Source organism: Budorcas taxicolor, chromosome 1 (genome assembly GCF_023091745.1).
Source record: "Budorcas taxicolor isolate Tak-1 chromosome 1, Takin1.1, whole genome shotgun sequence".
NCBI lineage: Eukaryota > Metazoa > Chordata > Mammalia > Artiodactyla > Bovidae > Budorcas > Budorcas taxicolor.
Window position 1 is genome coordinate 49,939,870 of NC_068910.1, and position 15,349 is coordinate 49,955,218.

At 46.3% G+C, this 15,349-nt stretch overlaps 1 protein-coding gene across 1 annotated transcript in view; it reads right to left on the reverse strand.

The window, feature by feature from the left end:
- TRANK1 (tetratricopeptide repeat and ankyrin repeat containing 1) overlaps positions 1-15,349 on the reverse strand; it is a 95,993-nt gene that overhangs the window by 59,179 nt on the left and 21,465 nt on the right. The window contains exons 3-8 of the mRNA XM_052635914.1: positions 14,647-14,697; positions 12,499-12,625; positions 10,231-10,381; positions 7,107-7,225; positions 2,864-2,947; positions 2,132-2,270 (exon numbers count right to left, since the gene is read on the reverse strand). Coding sequence (XP_052491874.1) covers positions 2,132-2,270; positions 2,864-2,947; positions 7,107-7,225; positions 10,231-10,381; positions 12,499-12,625; positions 14,647-14,697 — 671 coding nt within the window. The remainder of the gene's footprint in view (positions 1-2,131; positions 2,271-2,863; positions 2,948-7,106; positions 7,226-10,230; positions 10,382-12,498; positions 12,626-14,646; positions 14,698-15,349) is intronic.

Sequence of the window (15,349 nt, forward strand, 5' to 3'; positions counted from 1 at the left end):
CACCGCGGTACACACCAAGGGAGCCCAAGGGGGCATCCAGCATACACTGTCCCTGGCCACACACAGGCGTGGAGACAAGAGTTTGTGTGTCGGTGTTTTTTCTTTTTCTTTTTTAAAAACCTGTGGCCACACCACGCAGCATGTGGGATCTTAGTTCCCTGACCAGGGATCAAATCTGCGACCCCCTGCATTGGAGATCTTAATCACTGGACTGCCAGGGAAGTCCCAAAATGTGTGTGTTGAAAGCACAAGTCACAGGAAGTTATTCATAGAAGACTTAAGTTCAATTCCCTAGAAGCAGAGCTGTGCTGAGCTGCTCAGTCGTATCCAGCTCTTTGCGACCCTTTGGACTATAGCCCACCAGGCTCCTATGTCCATGGGATTTCTCAGGCAAGAATACTGGAGTGGGTTGCCATTTCCTCCTCCAGGGGAATCTTCCCGAACCAAGGGGTCAAATCTATGTCTCCTATGTCTCCTACATTGCAGGCAAAGTTTTTACCCACCAAGCTACTGGGGAAGCCCCACTTTCCAGAAGCACAGCCTGTGACAAGGATTCTTGTATGTGTGATTTATTGGCAGAGGGAGCTGGGGAGAAAGAGAGGAGGGAAGCAGGGCAGGGGATGGAAGCAAGCAGAGATGCGGCCTCAGCTGAGCGGCCTTCAGCCTCCACCCACAGGGAGCTTGTGGATCAGGAACTGCACCACAGCACTGACCCACCTTGAGGCAGGTGCTCTCCTGCACCCCAGTGGCAGTCAGTCGAGAGCTACAGACCCAGCCCCAGGGAGGGAGGGGGTGCCTACTGGCAAACAGCAGCTCACTGGCGAACAAGGCAGCTGTGGTGCAGCAGGAGATGGGGGCACTGGTCACAGAGGACCAGGGCAGGGCACCAACAGCTCCCCACTGCATGTCTATAGATAGGACAGAGATTTCAAAGCCCTCTCCTAGATTCCTTCCAGTGGGTTCTGAAAAAGCCACACAGTTCTGCCAACTCTGTGGACACCATTTGTCACCATGTCAGAGGTTTCCTCTGAGAAGAGAATCAGGCCTAAATGCGAAGACTTGATCTTATCCACACCTGCCTGTAACCACAGGAACAAACTTAAAAAGTAGACACAGAGAGGGACTGTGACTGTCATACCCAGAGACACTGCTAATTTGAAACTGGGAGCATTGGATTAGATTGCTTTTATTCAGACTTTATACTTTTAAATAATTTAGTCACCAAAATGTGTGAAAGTAAATGCTCGTATGGATTCTCCAGTAGATAAAATGCATAATGACAGGGTAAATCTGGCTAAAGCAAAGATGGTGGCTTAGGTCTTTAAGCCCCTGGCCATGCCAGTCCTATCCTGAGAAGATGCTACAGCCTAGAAAGGGAAAACAGTGTAGACAAGTCCTCTTGGTTCCTTCTGGCTCTAAGATTGTTTGGGTCAGTGTCCAACACTGATGCTTTGAAGACAAAAAATAACAGGTTTCTATCTAAGGTATAAATGTGGATATTGTATGTGTGTGTGTTTTAATGATAAAAAATATTTTAAAATTGAAATCCTATAGCCAGGTGATAAAGAGTAAAAATGCAAGAAAGTTCATATATATATATGAAAACAAGATTACTTTAAAAAAAAAAAAAAAACACACCAACAAGCCAACTGTATCAGCAATAGTCAATTTTTACCTTGGGATTCCCCCCACATACACATTAGTTGGTCCTCTGGTTGAGAGGGAAAAATGAACTCGGAAAAAGACCACGGCTGACTTAGCCAGCAGGAAGAAATTCCACAGCTCCCCTGAGAGCTCTGTCCAGCCAAGGCTGTCTGTCCCAAGGCCCATTTCTGAATCCCAGGGCCCCAGTCTGCTGCCAGCATCTGTCTGAGAACACAGAATCCTTTCAGTGCAGGCCTCCTGTAGCTGTGAGATCCCAGGAGAAAGGAAAAGTGGTACCATCTCCTTTCTGCCTTCATATATTTGAATAATCCAATCGCTGACTATTCAGATCATCTGAATATTCCACATTTACGTGGCCACATTCTGGTTTCACTGGGTTAAGCACAGTCCCCGAGGTCTGAGCTGGAGGGCAGCGTGGAGGGGCAAGAACTCTGTTTTCCCTGTTTTCCACTGGGAAAGAACTCACCGGCTTGGATGCAGAGGCGCATGAGGGTGTGCAGAGGGTACGGTCCTATGCTCTCCACATTTGCACCCATGCAGATGAGCCACTGCACTAACCTGGGCACCTGTTCCACTTTCTCATAATGTCCGATGAAGACATATTTCTAGGGGGAAAAACACACACAGAAGAATTATGGCAGCTGCCACATCAATATGAAACTTCAGACTCTCCTTCCCCATAAAGTCTGGGTTCTTCCCTTCAAGTTTTATTCATATATAATAGACATAAGGAGCTGTACACATTTAAGGTGTATAGCATAATAATTTGACTCAGGTACATTGAGAAATGATTATTACAAGTTTAGTGAATATCCTTCATCTCACAGAGATGCAAAATTAAATTTAAAAAAATGTTTTTGTGATGATAACTCTTAGGATTTACTCTCTTAACAACTTTCATACATAACACATAGCAGTGTAAATTATATTTATCAAGCTGTACTTATTTATCATCCCTAATACTTATTTATCATATAACTGGAAGCTGGTGCCTTTTGATTGCCTTCATCCAATTCCTCCTCATCCCAGCCCCTACCCAAAGAATTTAGAATCAGTAAAGTCCTGATTCGCTGTGGCCACAGCCTACAATCATCATAAACAACAAATCTGCAGTGAGGCAGCTGAAGGGGAGAGTCCCAGTCACCATAAGTGGGAAAAGGTCTGACTTGAAACCGTGCATGTCAAGAAGCTACCTTACCTCAAAGAGACTTTTCAGTGATAAATCTGGGACCTGGAGATTTCTCGGAAGCCGGTCTTTCTTCATTGACAGAAGCAGAAATGACTGATGAAAGGGGAGAAACAGAAAAAGCTGGAACAATTATGTTCTCCACATGGGTGATTAAAACAAAAGTAATCTTAAACTTTAGGAACTCAGAAACAAAAGACAAAACCGGACAGCTTCTAGCCCTGGTTCTTTTTTTAAGCCACCTGCCAAACTCTTTGGCCTTAACCATGATAATCCAAGTGTCTCTGGTGAAATTCCTATTTGTGCCGAGATAGGGTTTTCTCCACCTTTCCTCAAAGCCTGCTGAAGACAGGAGCAGCTGACGGCAGGCAGCACTGGGAGAGCCCAGGGGCAGAGAGGTAAAGAAGTAATCTCCTGCAACGTTCTTAAAGCTTGGCAAGCAGAAGAAACATATCCTTTTGAAATAACCCATCCCAATTTATTCTTCAGCACGTTAGTGGTATTTGGGGTCCATGAGATCCTACTGAGGCTGTGTTGGAGCGGCTCCTATCAGAGAGGGAGCTGACTGTGCACATCTCTTCCCAAATCCGAGCCCTGCGTTGACTTAGCAGCTTGAGACTGGACATGGAAATAGAGAGCATTTACACTATCAGTCAGTCAGTTTAGTCGCTCAGTCGTGTTCGACTCTGCGACCCCATGAACCGCAGCATGCCAGGCCTCCCTGTCCATCACCAACTCCCAGAGTTTACCCAAACTCATGTCCATTGAATCGGTGATGCCATCTAACCATCTCATCCTCTGTCATCCCCTTCTCCTCCCACCTTCAATCTTTCCCAGCATCAGTCTTTTCAAATGAGTCAGCTCTTCCCATCAGGTGGCCAAAATATTGGAGTTTCAGCTTCAACATTAGTCCTTCCAATGAACAGCCAGGACTGATCTCCTTTAGGATGGACTGGCTGGATCTCCTTGCAGTCCAAGGGACTCTCAAGAGTCTTCTCCAACACCACAGTTCAAAAGCATCAATTCTTCGGCACTCAGCTTTCTTCACAGTCCAACTCTCACATCCATACATGACCACTGGAAAAACCATAGCCTTGACTAGATGGACCTTTGTTGACAAAGTAATGTCTCTGCTTTTTAATATGCTGTCTAGGTTGGTCTTAACTTTTCTTTCAAGGAGTAACTGTCTTTTAATTTCATGGCTGTAATCACCATCTGCAGCAATTTTGGAGCCCAGAAAAACAAAGTCAGCCACTGTTTCCACTTTTTCCCCATCTATTTCCCATGAAGTGATGGGACTGGATACTGATCTTCGTTTTCTGAATGTTGAGCTTTAAGCCAACTTTTTCACTCTCTTTCACTTTCATCAAGAGGCTCTTTAGTTCCTCTTCACTTTCTGCCATAAGAGTGGTGTCATCTGCATATCTGAGGTTATTGATATTTCTCCCAGCAATCTTGATTCCAACTTGTGCTTCCTCCATCCCAGCGTTTCTCATGATGTACTATGCATAGAAGTTAAATGAGCAGGGTGACAATATACAGCCTTGACGTACTCCTTTTCCTATTTGGAACCAGTCTGTTGTTCCATGTCTAGTTCTAACTGTTGCTTCCTGACCTGCAAACAGGTTTCTCAAGAGGCAGATCAGGCGGTCTGGTATTCCCATCTCTTTCAGAATTTTCCACAGTTTATTGTGATCCACACAGTCAAAGGCTTTGGCATAGTCAATAAAGCAGAAATAGATGTTTTTCTGGAATTCTCTTGCTTTTTTGATGATCCAGAGAATGTAGGCAATTTGATCTCTGGTTCCTCTGCCTTTTCTAAAACCAGCTTGAACATCTGGAAGTTCACGGTTCAGGTATTGCTGAAGCCTGGCTTGGAGAATGTTGAGCATTACTTTACTAGCGTGTGAGATGAGTGCAACTATGTGGTAGTTTGAGCATTCTCTGGCATTGCCTTTCTTGAAGTGGCAAATGCCACAAATCAGGATTTTTTTTTCCCTCGAAAACCCTGTTGTTAAATCACTGACCCTAAACTAAATCTGAGAGAAGTTAAGCAAGTTTTCCTTTTCAAACACTTAGCACATCCTGAGAGGTCCCTACTGGGATCATCCAGGTATGCTGGCTGGTCCAGGAATTCTAGGCTCGGCTAGAATCACCTTGACTGGTGATCCAGACTCAGGATCCACTTCCCTCATGTATGCTCTTGCAAGTGGGCATGGGACCACAGGAACTCAGCGTGTGGCTACATCTTGCTTCCAACTTCTTTCAGTTTGATACTCACATTATTATTTTCTTTTTAATTTTTAAAATGTATTTATTTGGCTGCACCAGGTCTTAGCTGTGGTGTGCGGGATTTTCCATCTTTGTTGCCGCATGCAGGATCTTTAGTTGTGGCATGCAAATCCTTAGGTATGGCATGTGGGGTCTAGTTTCCTGACCAGGGATCCAACCCCAGCCCCCTGCATCAGGAGCTCAAGTCTTAGCCCCTAGACCACCAGTGGGTGATGCCCACTCCTAACTACTCACCATAAGCAGGCCCCACAGCCTAGACTCACCCAGATGATAGGTTCAGAGCTCTGACAATCCTGATGGCTGACTTGGTTTTTATAAGATGTCTCTGCCTGCAGTGTTTGGAAATGGCCTGGGCCCCACTGCTGGTAGGATATGGGGCCACCACTTGGGCTGGATTCCTGGGCCTCCTTGGCTGGCTGGGTGGCAGCCTGCCAGGAGCTGCTGGGCTCCCACTCCCTCCCTTCCCACCCAGGGTCCGGGGCTCTATCCATATTCATCCCACATGGGGAAGAGGGGACATAAAATGTTCTTTTCCGGGGGCTGTAGACAGAACTACTCTCCTGCTAATAATGCCGGAGCTTCCCACTTACAGATCTACCCTAAATCACTGAATTTCAGAACTTACAATAATAAAGCTAGAAAGAGTTCTTAGTTTACCCATCTTATCAGAAAAGAGATCCTAGATCTCTTGTTACCAGGGCCCTGGATTTCTGATTCCTGATTTCCCAAGAGTCTAGCCTGCTTTCCTCCCCATCACTGCCTCAGTCTCTAGATTGTAATGTGGGGGTGAGCTTCTGGGAGCCTGTGGCTGGACTCTAGGGAGTTCCTATGACCTCCCTGAAGCTCCACACATAATTGTGTATTTGTGTGTGCCTGTGTACATGAGCACACACGAAAAGAGAGTCCCGTTGATCTCATTAGATTCCCAGCAGCACCCATGACCTTCTAAAAAACTGAAGAATCCTGTATCCTAAAGTCACCCAACCTTCCTGGGTCCAGAGTCCTTTCAGGCTGCTCTTGCTTTTGTGATTTTTTTGGTCTGCGTTGCTTTAAAAAGCCTGCAGGCCTTTTCTAACCAAACTCCCTCTCTGGGCCAGCCCACTCTCAGGAGTGATTATAGGCCACCTATAATTGTCATTATGGTCAATGACAGCCGCTGCTCCTTGGACACTGAGCACACAGGTGCCAGGTGTTACAAAACCCCTGGGGCTCAGTGTCTGGCACACTGCAGGCCCTCAGTGAACATTACTCTCATCAAGGGCTTACCATGATAAGAATGATAAAATAATGTAATGATATTATTATCAGGTGCTATTGGTCCCTTATTTCTAATCCTCCCCCACAACCAGGAGGGAATAGGTTTATATCCTGCAACTTACAAGTGAGGAAGTGAGGCCCAGAGAGGAAAGAATTAGCTCAGAACAGACAGTGGAGGACTCGGATTCAGGGAGGCACCTGTGTGGCAGGGAAGCCACTGGGCTCCTTCATCCTATGGATTCCTGGCTGTGGGTTCAGGTCCTGCAATCTTGCTGCTACCCGAGGGTAACAGTCTCTTGATGTCACACAGAAACCCTTTGAGAAGCACAAGCAGGTCGTCATGCCCCAGCTAGCACATGCTGCCGTATAAAGAAGATTATAAAGATGAACAATTACTTATTTTCCTCATTCCACGTCACCATTAGCATCTGGACTTTACACTTCCTTGATGGCAATCGAGACAGAGAGCACAGAGTGAGGTTGCCACAAACTGTTTTCCAAGCTTAAAAAACGGAAACTGGTGAACTAATATTATCTCAGTGGCTTTTCATCTTTAATGACGTGACAGTGAAAAAGTTACTTTGGCATCAAGATAAACAAGTACTGAATTATAATTCCCCAGTGCCAGCAGAGAGAAATAAATTTAATCAAATTAAAGAAATTCAATTTGCCTTTCCTCACAAGAGAGCTATCTCCTTTTACTTACATGCCATAATCCTTTCTTTGCCAACTTTTCTATTACAGATTGCCACACTTCATTGGAGAAGCCAGTAGTGAAAATACGATCAAAGCAGGGCAAGAAACTCTGCAAAACAATGGGGTCACCTGAAAGAAAGTTCCAGAGTTTAGAAATTTTAACCTGGGGCAAGTCTAGAACATCTAGGAAAAGGGCCTCCAATTAAGAGCACACATAAACAAATGATAAATTTAAAAATATCAGAAAGAAAAGAGAGCAACTTCCCTGGTAGTTCAGTGGTTAAGATTCTGAGCGTTCAATACAGGAGGCACGGGTTCCATGTCAAGCAGCCAAAAAAAAAAAAAAAAAGAGGGGCCATAGAGGATTATGGGAGTGGGCGGCATGAACAAGTGGATATAAGACAGACTCAAGGATGTTTTGTACAACATGGGGAATACAGTCATTTTGTAATGACTATTAATGGAAAGTAACCTGCAAAAAGGGCATAAAATTTTTAAAAATTAAAATAAGAAAGAAGGGCCTTTTCAAACCATAATGTCCTATATAATTGAAGTGGCAATCATTTTAAGTTCAGGTAAAGTCAGTCCCTTAAGGCAGTTTATTGTGAGCTATAACATAATAGCTTCTCTATTTGCTGAGCCCAGTGATATATGCTGTATTAATCCCTCAGACCAACTAATAAGGCAGTGCCTGTTAGTTCCATTTATGGAGGAGGAAGTGGGTACTTAAGGGAAATTATTAAACTCACTTCCTTTAAGAAAAATGTGACACATGTTATTTTCATTCAACAGTGAGAAGCTGTGACAAATGAGGCCAAGCATTGTGGCTTATCATGCAGCTAGTTTATGACAAAACCAAGACGGAATCCAGATGGAGCAGTTCTTTTAGTCAGTTTGCATTCTTTCAACCTAGAGGCCCATCAACATTTTGCCTGTCATGACCCTGCAAACTTGTGGATGACAATATCCAAGTGGGACAGGTCAGGGGCCAGTATAACAGGGTCCCTCTTCTAAGGTTATCAATTTCCACATATGAGCAGCCAAGTAGCAAAACAAAGATACAGTGTGCAAACAGGATACACAATTTTCATAAATATAGTTTTCAAAATTTAGAAATTGGGTGATGGGCAAACAGTCATCCTCCAAACAGGTAGAAAAGTCAGGATTACGCTGTCCTAAGAAGTCCTATTAACTGTCCCCCTCAGGATCCAGATTTCTTAGAGGGGCAGCCTCACCAGAGAGTCAGTTGTCTGGAATTCCCAAACTCTGGACTGGCTTCTGACAGAGCAGTGCTGTTAGTTTTTCTTAACCATTGGATTGTACACTTTTTTATTTTCTGGCCGTGCCACGCAGCGTGTAGGATCTTAGTTCCCCAACCAGGGATCCAGCCTGCACCCGCTGTGCTGGAAGTGCAGAGTCTTAACTAGTGGACTGCCACAGAAGCCCCAAAACAGTGGCTTTTAAAAGACACAAAGGGAGGACTTCTCTGGTGGTACAGCGGACGGGAATCCGGCTGCCAATGCAGGGGACATGGGTTTGATTCCTGGTCCGGGAAGATTCCACATCCTACAGAACAACTAAGCCCGAATGCCGTAACTACTGTGCCCTGTGCTGCAACTACTGAAGCCTGCACACCTGGAACCTGTGCTCGGCAACAAGAGAAGCCACCACCGAGAGAAGCCCGGGCCCCGTGACGAAAAGCAGCCCCTACTCGGCGAAGCGAGAAAAAGCCCGCATGCAGCATCGAAGACCTGGCGCAACCACAGTAAACAAATAAATTAAGTTAAAAAAAAAAGACATAGAGAACAATGAGGACATGTAGGGAATGGGACAAACCAACAGGCTCAGAGGAAAGGGAAGCAGGCTTTAGTCACTGTCAGCAAAAGGCAGATGGGAGAGCTGTGATTCATTAGCACCTGTCTGGACACTGACGTCTCTGCTGGGAGACACGGCTAAGCCCACCTCTAACTACTTCCCACCTACCACCCGACACTGCTCTCACCCCCTCTCTGTGCCAAGCTTGCCAAAGTCTGTAGGATCCCCTCCACAGATCACAGAAGTTGCTTTCCCACAATCGAAATGGGAACGGTTGGATCCGTGTCAGTCAAATGTATCATCAGCAGGAATTTACCTGTTTCTGAAATCTGGGACCATTTTCCAGCAATTCTAACATATGCCATTGCTCACATTCTACCATCTTTAGAATCAGGACGTGTGTTGCCCTTGATGCTGTCTCAACAGCAGAACATAAATTAGTGGCACAGGGATGTCCCTGGCAATCCAGGGATTAAGACCCCCTCCCCAACTCCCCCTCCACTGCAAGGAGCACAGGTTCAATCCCTGGTTAGGGAACTAAGATACCACCTGCTATGTGGTGTGGCCAAAAGATAAAATCATAACAATAAAATTTAAAAATAGTGGCACATCTTAAATTAGTGCAATCTTAAATTTGATCAAAAACAGTACTGGAAAACAACAGCCTGGCCATTGGTAGAACTTTAGACCGCGCTGTGATACCCAGGGAAAGAACGCCTTTGTCCCTGGCAGGGAACCTTTCATATTATGTTTCATACTTGTCTGTTTTTGCCAACTTAAGGACACGGACAAAGCCATATCACAGGCCAGGTCGTCAGACTAATAACCTAATGGTCGATGCAATTCACCACCTCCCCCAACATGCCCACCCCTACCCGGGTGTGTTCCTAGCAGACTGTCAGCTTCCGGAGGACCCTCCCTCAGTCCCTTCAAATTATTTTCATGGCAAACAGGAACACTTTCTTGACATACTGGAGAAATACATGCGAAAATCAGGTAAAACATGTAGTATAAGTAGGGACAGGCCTATGGATAGCAACATAGAAAGCTTAAGAAGTCTGCAACGAAACAGGAAAACTGGGACAGCTTTAAGTGATTTGTGCAAAAAGATGAAGTTGTTTCCGCAAAGGCCTGGGCCATCAAAGCTTTCCATGTGTTTTCCACTGTCAAGTTGCATTCAAACTGCATATAGAAGCCACAAAGAAAAACATCCTGTAATTATCTCCCCAGAAACCAGAGTCCCCAAGGAGCCATTCAAAGACAATCACAAGACCTTTAAAAGAAAGAAAAAGGGCAGGCCTCCCCCAGTCCCGACTTACTGCCCATCGTGGTGAAGACTGCCACCAAGAAATCAGCAATCTGGGTCTTGTCCTGGCTGCTCCTCACGAGCCACAGACCCTCAAAAAACATGCGAGCGGCTTCATAAGGCTGGCGCAACCTCAGCAAGGAATAACCAGCTCGGTAGTATCCCTGCAACGAGAAAAAACAGAACTGTTAACATGCCCATCTCTTCCAAACTGCTGCTGAAGGCAAGGCAAGATTGAGGATCAGAGGCAACAGACTACAGGTAAACACTGATTTCCAAGTAAACACAGATTTCTAACGAGCTCTGGATATAGGCTTTCCACATTGGATTCCATGCCACAATGCTCCTATCAAGTGGTAACTGGCAAGAAAAGAATCCCTTTCAAGTCCATGACACATACAGCATCTAACATTGGAGCCAGCTGGTGTCCTCTGTTCCTAGGTGACTCAGTGATAAAGAATCGCCTGCCAATGCAGGAGACACAGAAGAGACGCAGGTTCTATCCCTGGGCGGGGAAGATCCTCTGGAGGAGAAAATGGCAACCCACTCCAGTATTCTTGCCTGAGAAATCCCATGGACAGAGGAGCCTGGTGGGCTATGGTCCACGGTGCCGCAGTCAGACATGACTAACCAGCTGAGCACACAGCGTAAGAATCAGAGAGAAAGGAGTGGGCCTGGTTCCAATGACGTATGTGGTTTATGTATCTGTGCCTTAAAACACAGCCTGAGCAAGAAGGGAGAAATGAAACCATGTAGTCCTACAGCTACAGTGTTCTGGAAAAGAATGAGATTGTCATGTCAACACAGGAGCTGTTCCCTGCTCCTTTCAATCCAAGTAAACACGATTTTCAATGGAAATGGCAAGCACTGAGGGTCACTCACCTCCATATTACAAGCAATATACACCAGAGGCCAAAAATTTCTTTCGGTTTCTGTAGGGAGAGGAAACTTACAATGATTAATAGAGGAAAATGGCCTAGTTTTGCCTGTATGCAAACTGTTAGGCTCCTGAGAAGGAATAAAATGATCCATATTGCCTTCCCCACTTTGACCACTGAAATGAATCAGTATCAAGGGCTACCAAAACAATTTTCTGTCTAAAATAATACAAGGTGTTCACCAACTGGGTTCATAAGAAAAAAGCAAGCGCCTGTGACGTCCCTGATGGTCCACTGGTTAAGAACCTGCCTTGCAATGCAGGAGAAGCAGTTCAATCCCTAGGCAGAGAACTAAGGTCCCACATGCCACAGGGCAACTAAGCCCTTCCACTCCAACTAGGAAGTCTGTGTGCTGCAACGAAAGGTCCTGTATGATGCGAGGATGATCCCAAGTGCTACAACAAAGACCCAAGGCAGTCAAATAAATAAACACTTAAAAAAAAAAAGAAGCAAGCACCTGAAATTCAACTTAAATTTTGATGAAATTCAACTTCACCAAACCTCTGATTATTTACTGATTTGTTTGCATTTTAAAAAGTCTAAAACCTTAGTTGACAGTCAGAAAGAGGAAGCAAGCAGCCAAGTAAGCTGGTACAGAATATCCCATTTCTTTGCCTTTCTCAGGTCTAAGTTTCACCTTTTATTTTGGAGGGAGGTGAAGGGGATCAGAATATATCACTCCAAAATGTGGTACTTTGGCAGAAGGATTCTTTTGAGATGAAGGCATCTGAGATTCAACAGATGCAGAAAGAAGCCTTCCTGGAGCCTCCCTTCTTTGATTAGAAGCAGAAACTCCAAGAAGTAAGGATCGCCATAAAATCCCTCTTGCGGGGAATTCTTATGACCAGGAAGGAGAAAAAACTGAAACTTGCAAACAGCAAAGAACACGCAGAGACTATGACTTTGGGTGTACATACATCAGAACAAAATAAGCTCCGAGACCACCACTGGACTGAATCCACCATTAGGCCTGGCTCCACTCTCCCCTGCAAACGTCTTTCAACACTTGGCCACCATCCTTCCTACTCGCCTCCAGATGCTGTGCACATCTGTCTACAGTGCAAGGAGAGCTGAATGAGAGACACTCCTAAAAACACAGAGACTTCCCTGGCAATCGCCTTAGGGCGCCCAGCTCTCAATGCAAGGAGTGCGGGTTCGATTCCTTGTCGCCCAGCTCTCAATGCAAGGAGTGCGGGTTCGATTCCTTGTCGGGGAACCAAGGTCCCACATGGACCTCGCAGCCAACAACAACAAAAATAAACATGAGAGATGGAAGAATAAAGACAAAACAAACACCAAGGAAGGGAAGGAGGCAGCAACTGCAGCGTCCACAGTCAGCCTACCTTTATGTAGGTCGGATCCCACTGGAGACACTCCTTGGCAGCCACGTAGGCCTCGTTCCATTTCCCAAGGCTATAAAACGCATTGGATTTGTTGCACAGCAGCACAGCCAAGTCCCTGGGGGGAACCCTGTGGGAAAGGACCAACCAGTAGGTGGTAAATAGCTATATTGTCCTGCAAATACAGAACCCAGTCCTTGAAGGCCACAGTTGTGATACTGATTATTTTTGCATGGTGATGGGGTTTCAGCAGGAAATGTCCCAATTATACCTATGACATCTGACCCTCACAGCCTACAAAGGCGAGGTCATTTGCAATGTCCCAGGTGCCCTTCCTCACTCCCAAATCCTCTCCTCCCACCTTTTCATGACAAATGTTATCAGCACCTCGAGTCCACCTCCTTTTGATCTCCACAGGACTTTTATCCCTTAGAGTCCACTGGTGAAGATTCTGTAAAAAGGACAACTGGTCCTCAGGGTGGAGAGGTTGGGAGTTCTCACTGAGCCTTAACAAAGTCCAGACACCGTGGGGGCCACTGCACACACACATGCATGCTGAATGGAGGCAGAGCTCCTCAAAACATGTGACCACACTGTCCCCACGGAGCCTGCGAAAGCTGCTGGATGAGCACTGTTCTAGTACATAGGCAGGGCCACCCAAATGGGAGGGGACCCAGGGCCAGAGTGCAAAAGGAGGCACCTACGTCATGTGACCAATCTTCCCTGTCCGATACAGTGGCCACAGACCACATACAGCCATGTGAATTTAAATTAATTAAATCAGAAAGGCAAGCTTCAAATTTAGAACTACAGGCACTCTTTCAGGGCCAGGTGAGCCAGGCCGGTGCCCCTCACCACTCCCTCTTCTCTCTCCAGCTCAGCCTTCATCCTGCATGGCAGGAGATGTGATGTCCAAGCTCAGTCCTCAACCCTAACCTGGGAAAGCACTCTGAAAACTGTCTGCAGGTAAGAGGCCCGTGCAGATGCTAGGAGCAGGGGCCATAGACAGGAATTCTGGGGTCCTGGTGGAAGGAAGCAAGGCTCTGAGTGGGTAAAGCCTCTGCCCCAGACTCCCTCCATAGCGAGGGTACAGCTGGACTAAGGCAAAATCGGGCCTCAAAAGCACAGCAGGTCAGGGCCCCTCCTGCCTGGTTCTTTGTTGTTCAGTCGATAAGTCATGTCTGACTCTTTGTGACTCCGTGAACTCCAGCATGACAGACTCCGCTGTCCTTCACTATCTCTCAGAGTTTGCTCAGATTCATGCCCATTGAGTCAGTGATGCTATCTAACCATCTCATCCCTGCTGCCGCCTTCTCCTCTTGCCCTCAATCTTTTCCAACATCAGGGTCTTATCCAATGAGTCAGCTTTTCACATCAGGTGGTCAAAGTACTGGCCTGGGTCTAGGGGTCATACTGCTGCAAGGTTATTGCTGAAACCAAATTGGAAGAAGCAAAACACAAAATATACCATAAAAAGTCAACAGAAGTCCAAGTGCTATTTAATTCAAGACACACAAAGTGGAAAAGCAAGGCTTATACTTCCTTTTTTTGAACTACTTTCATTGTAAAAATAATACAGACAGAAAAGTTAGGTAGTACAGATACCCACAAAAATATAAAGCAAAGTAAAAATCTCCTTTACTATGTCCCCACCCGCAGGGCTTTCTGTATCTAGTTTTTCTCTGTAAAGTATGAGGGCCCAGAAGCTCAGGAGAGGTGGTGAGTCTGTCAGAGGGTAACTGACAAGGGAGCTGTGACCACAGTGTAGTAGACACCAAGTGTCCAGCCCAGACACCCTGGCCAGTGCAGCCAATCCTAGCAGGAATGAGTGTGGGCTGCAGCTAGGGTCTCCTTGAGCCCCATTTATCCTCAGCCTAATGGGAGCTGCCTTCTCCCCAGGAAGTTATACTCCTGTTATGGACTGTGTTTCCACCAAATTCATTTGTTGAATCCCCAACCCCTAGAGTGATGGTATTTGGAGCGGGGGGCCTTTGGGAAGGTGATTAGGTTTAAATGAAGTCAGGAGATCGGGGCCCTCATGATAGGATTAGCGCCCTTATAAGCAGAGACACCACAGTGTTCCTGTTCTCTCCACCATAGGAGGACACAGTGAGAATGAGGCCATCTGCAAACCAGGAAGGGGGCACTTACCAGGAACTGAACTGGCCGCCACCCGGACCTTGGACTTCCCAGTCTCCAGAACTGTGAGGAACAAATTCCTGTTGTTTATTCCACCCAGTCAATGGCAGTTTGTTATTGCAGCCTGAGCTGACTAATCGCCCCACTCCCTTGGACAATTCCTGGGGGCCAGACAGCCTACCTACCAGCTGCTGATTGACTGACACAGGTATCAGAAAGGTCAGCCTCCTTGTCTTAAAGAGAGACAGTTCTGCAGTACAACTCAGGGTCCAGAGCTGACTCCAGTGGAGACACCATCCCTACCCGATCCTGCTTCCCTCCATCCCCTTCTCCCTAGGACACCTGCTCATGGACCACAAGCCCTGTGTCAGCTGGCAGCAGCAGGAAGGCAGGTGACACGTGATGGGCACCGGGAACTGTATCAGGAAGGTCCCATGAAAGGCAATACATGAAGGTGCAGGCAGGAGTCCCTTTAGCTCTCATGCATCTGCTAAGTGGCGGCGTGGAGATGTGAGTACTCACCATGTGGTCAGTATTCCACCACCATGTGGTGGTACTACCACCACAATCTGACACTACCTTTTTCTTTGCAAGACAGAAGGGGAAGTCAACGTTTCCCCCGATGAATGAGGCACTCTAGGCCCAGCTCTGACACAGCTTTGATCTGAACCACGAGAGGGCAGAATGACAGAACTACAAGCCCAGGTCAGTTACA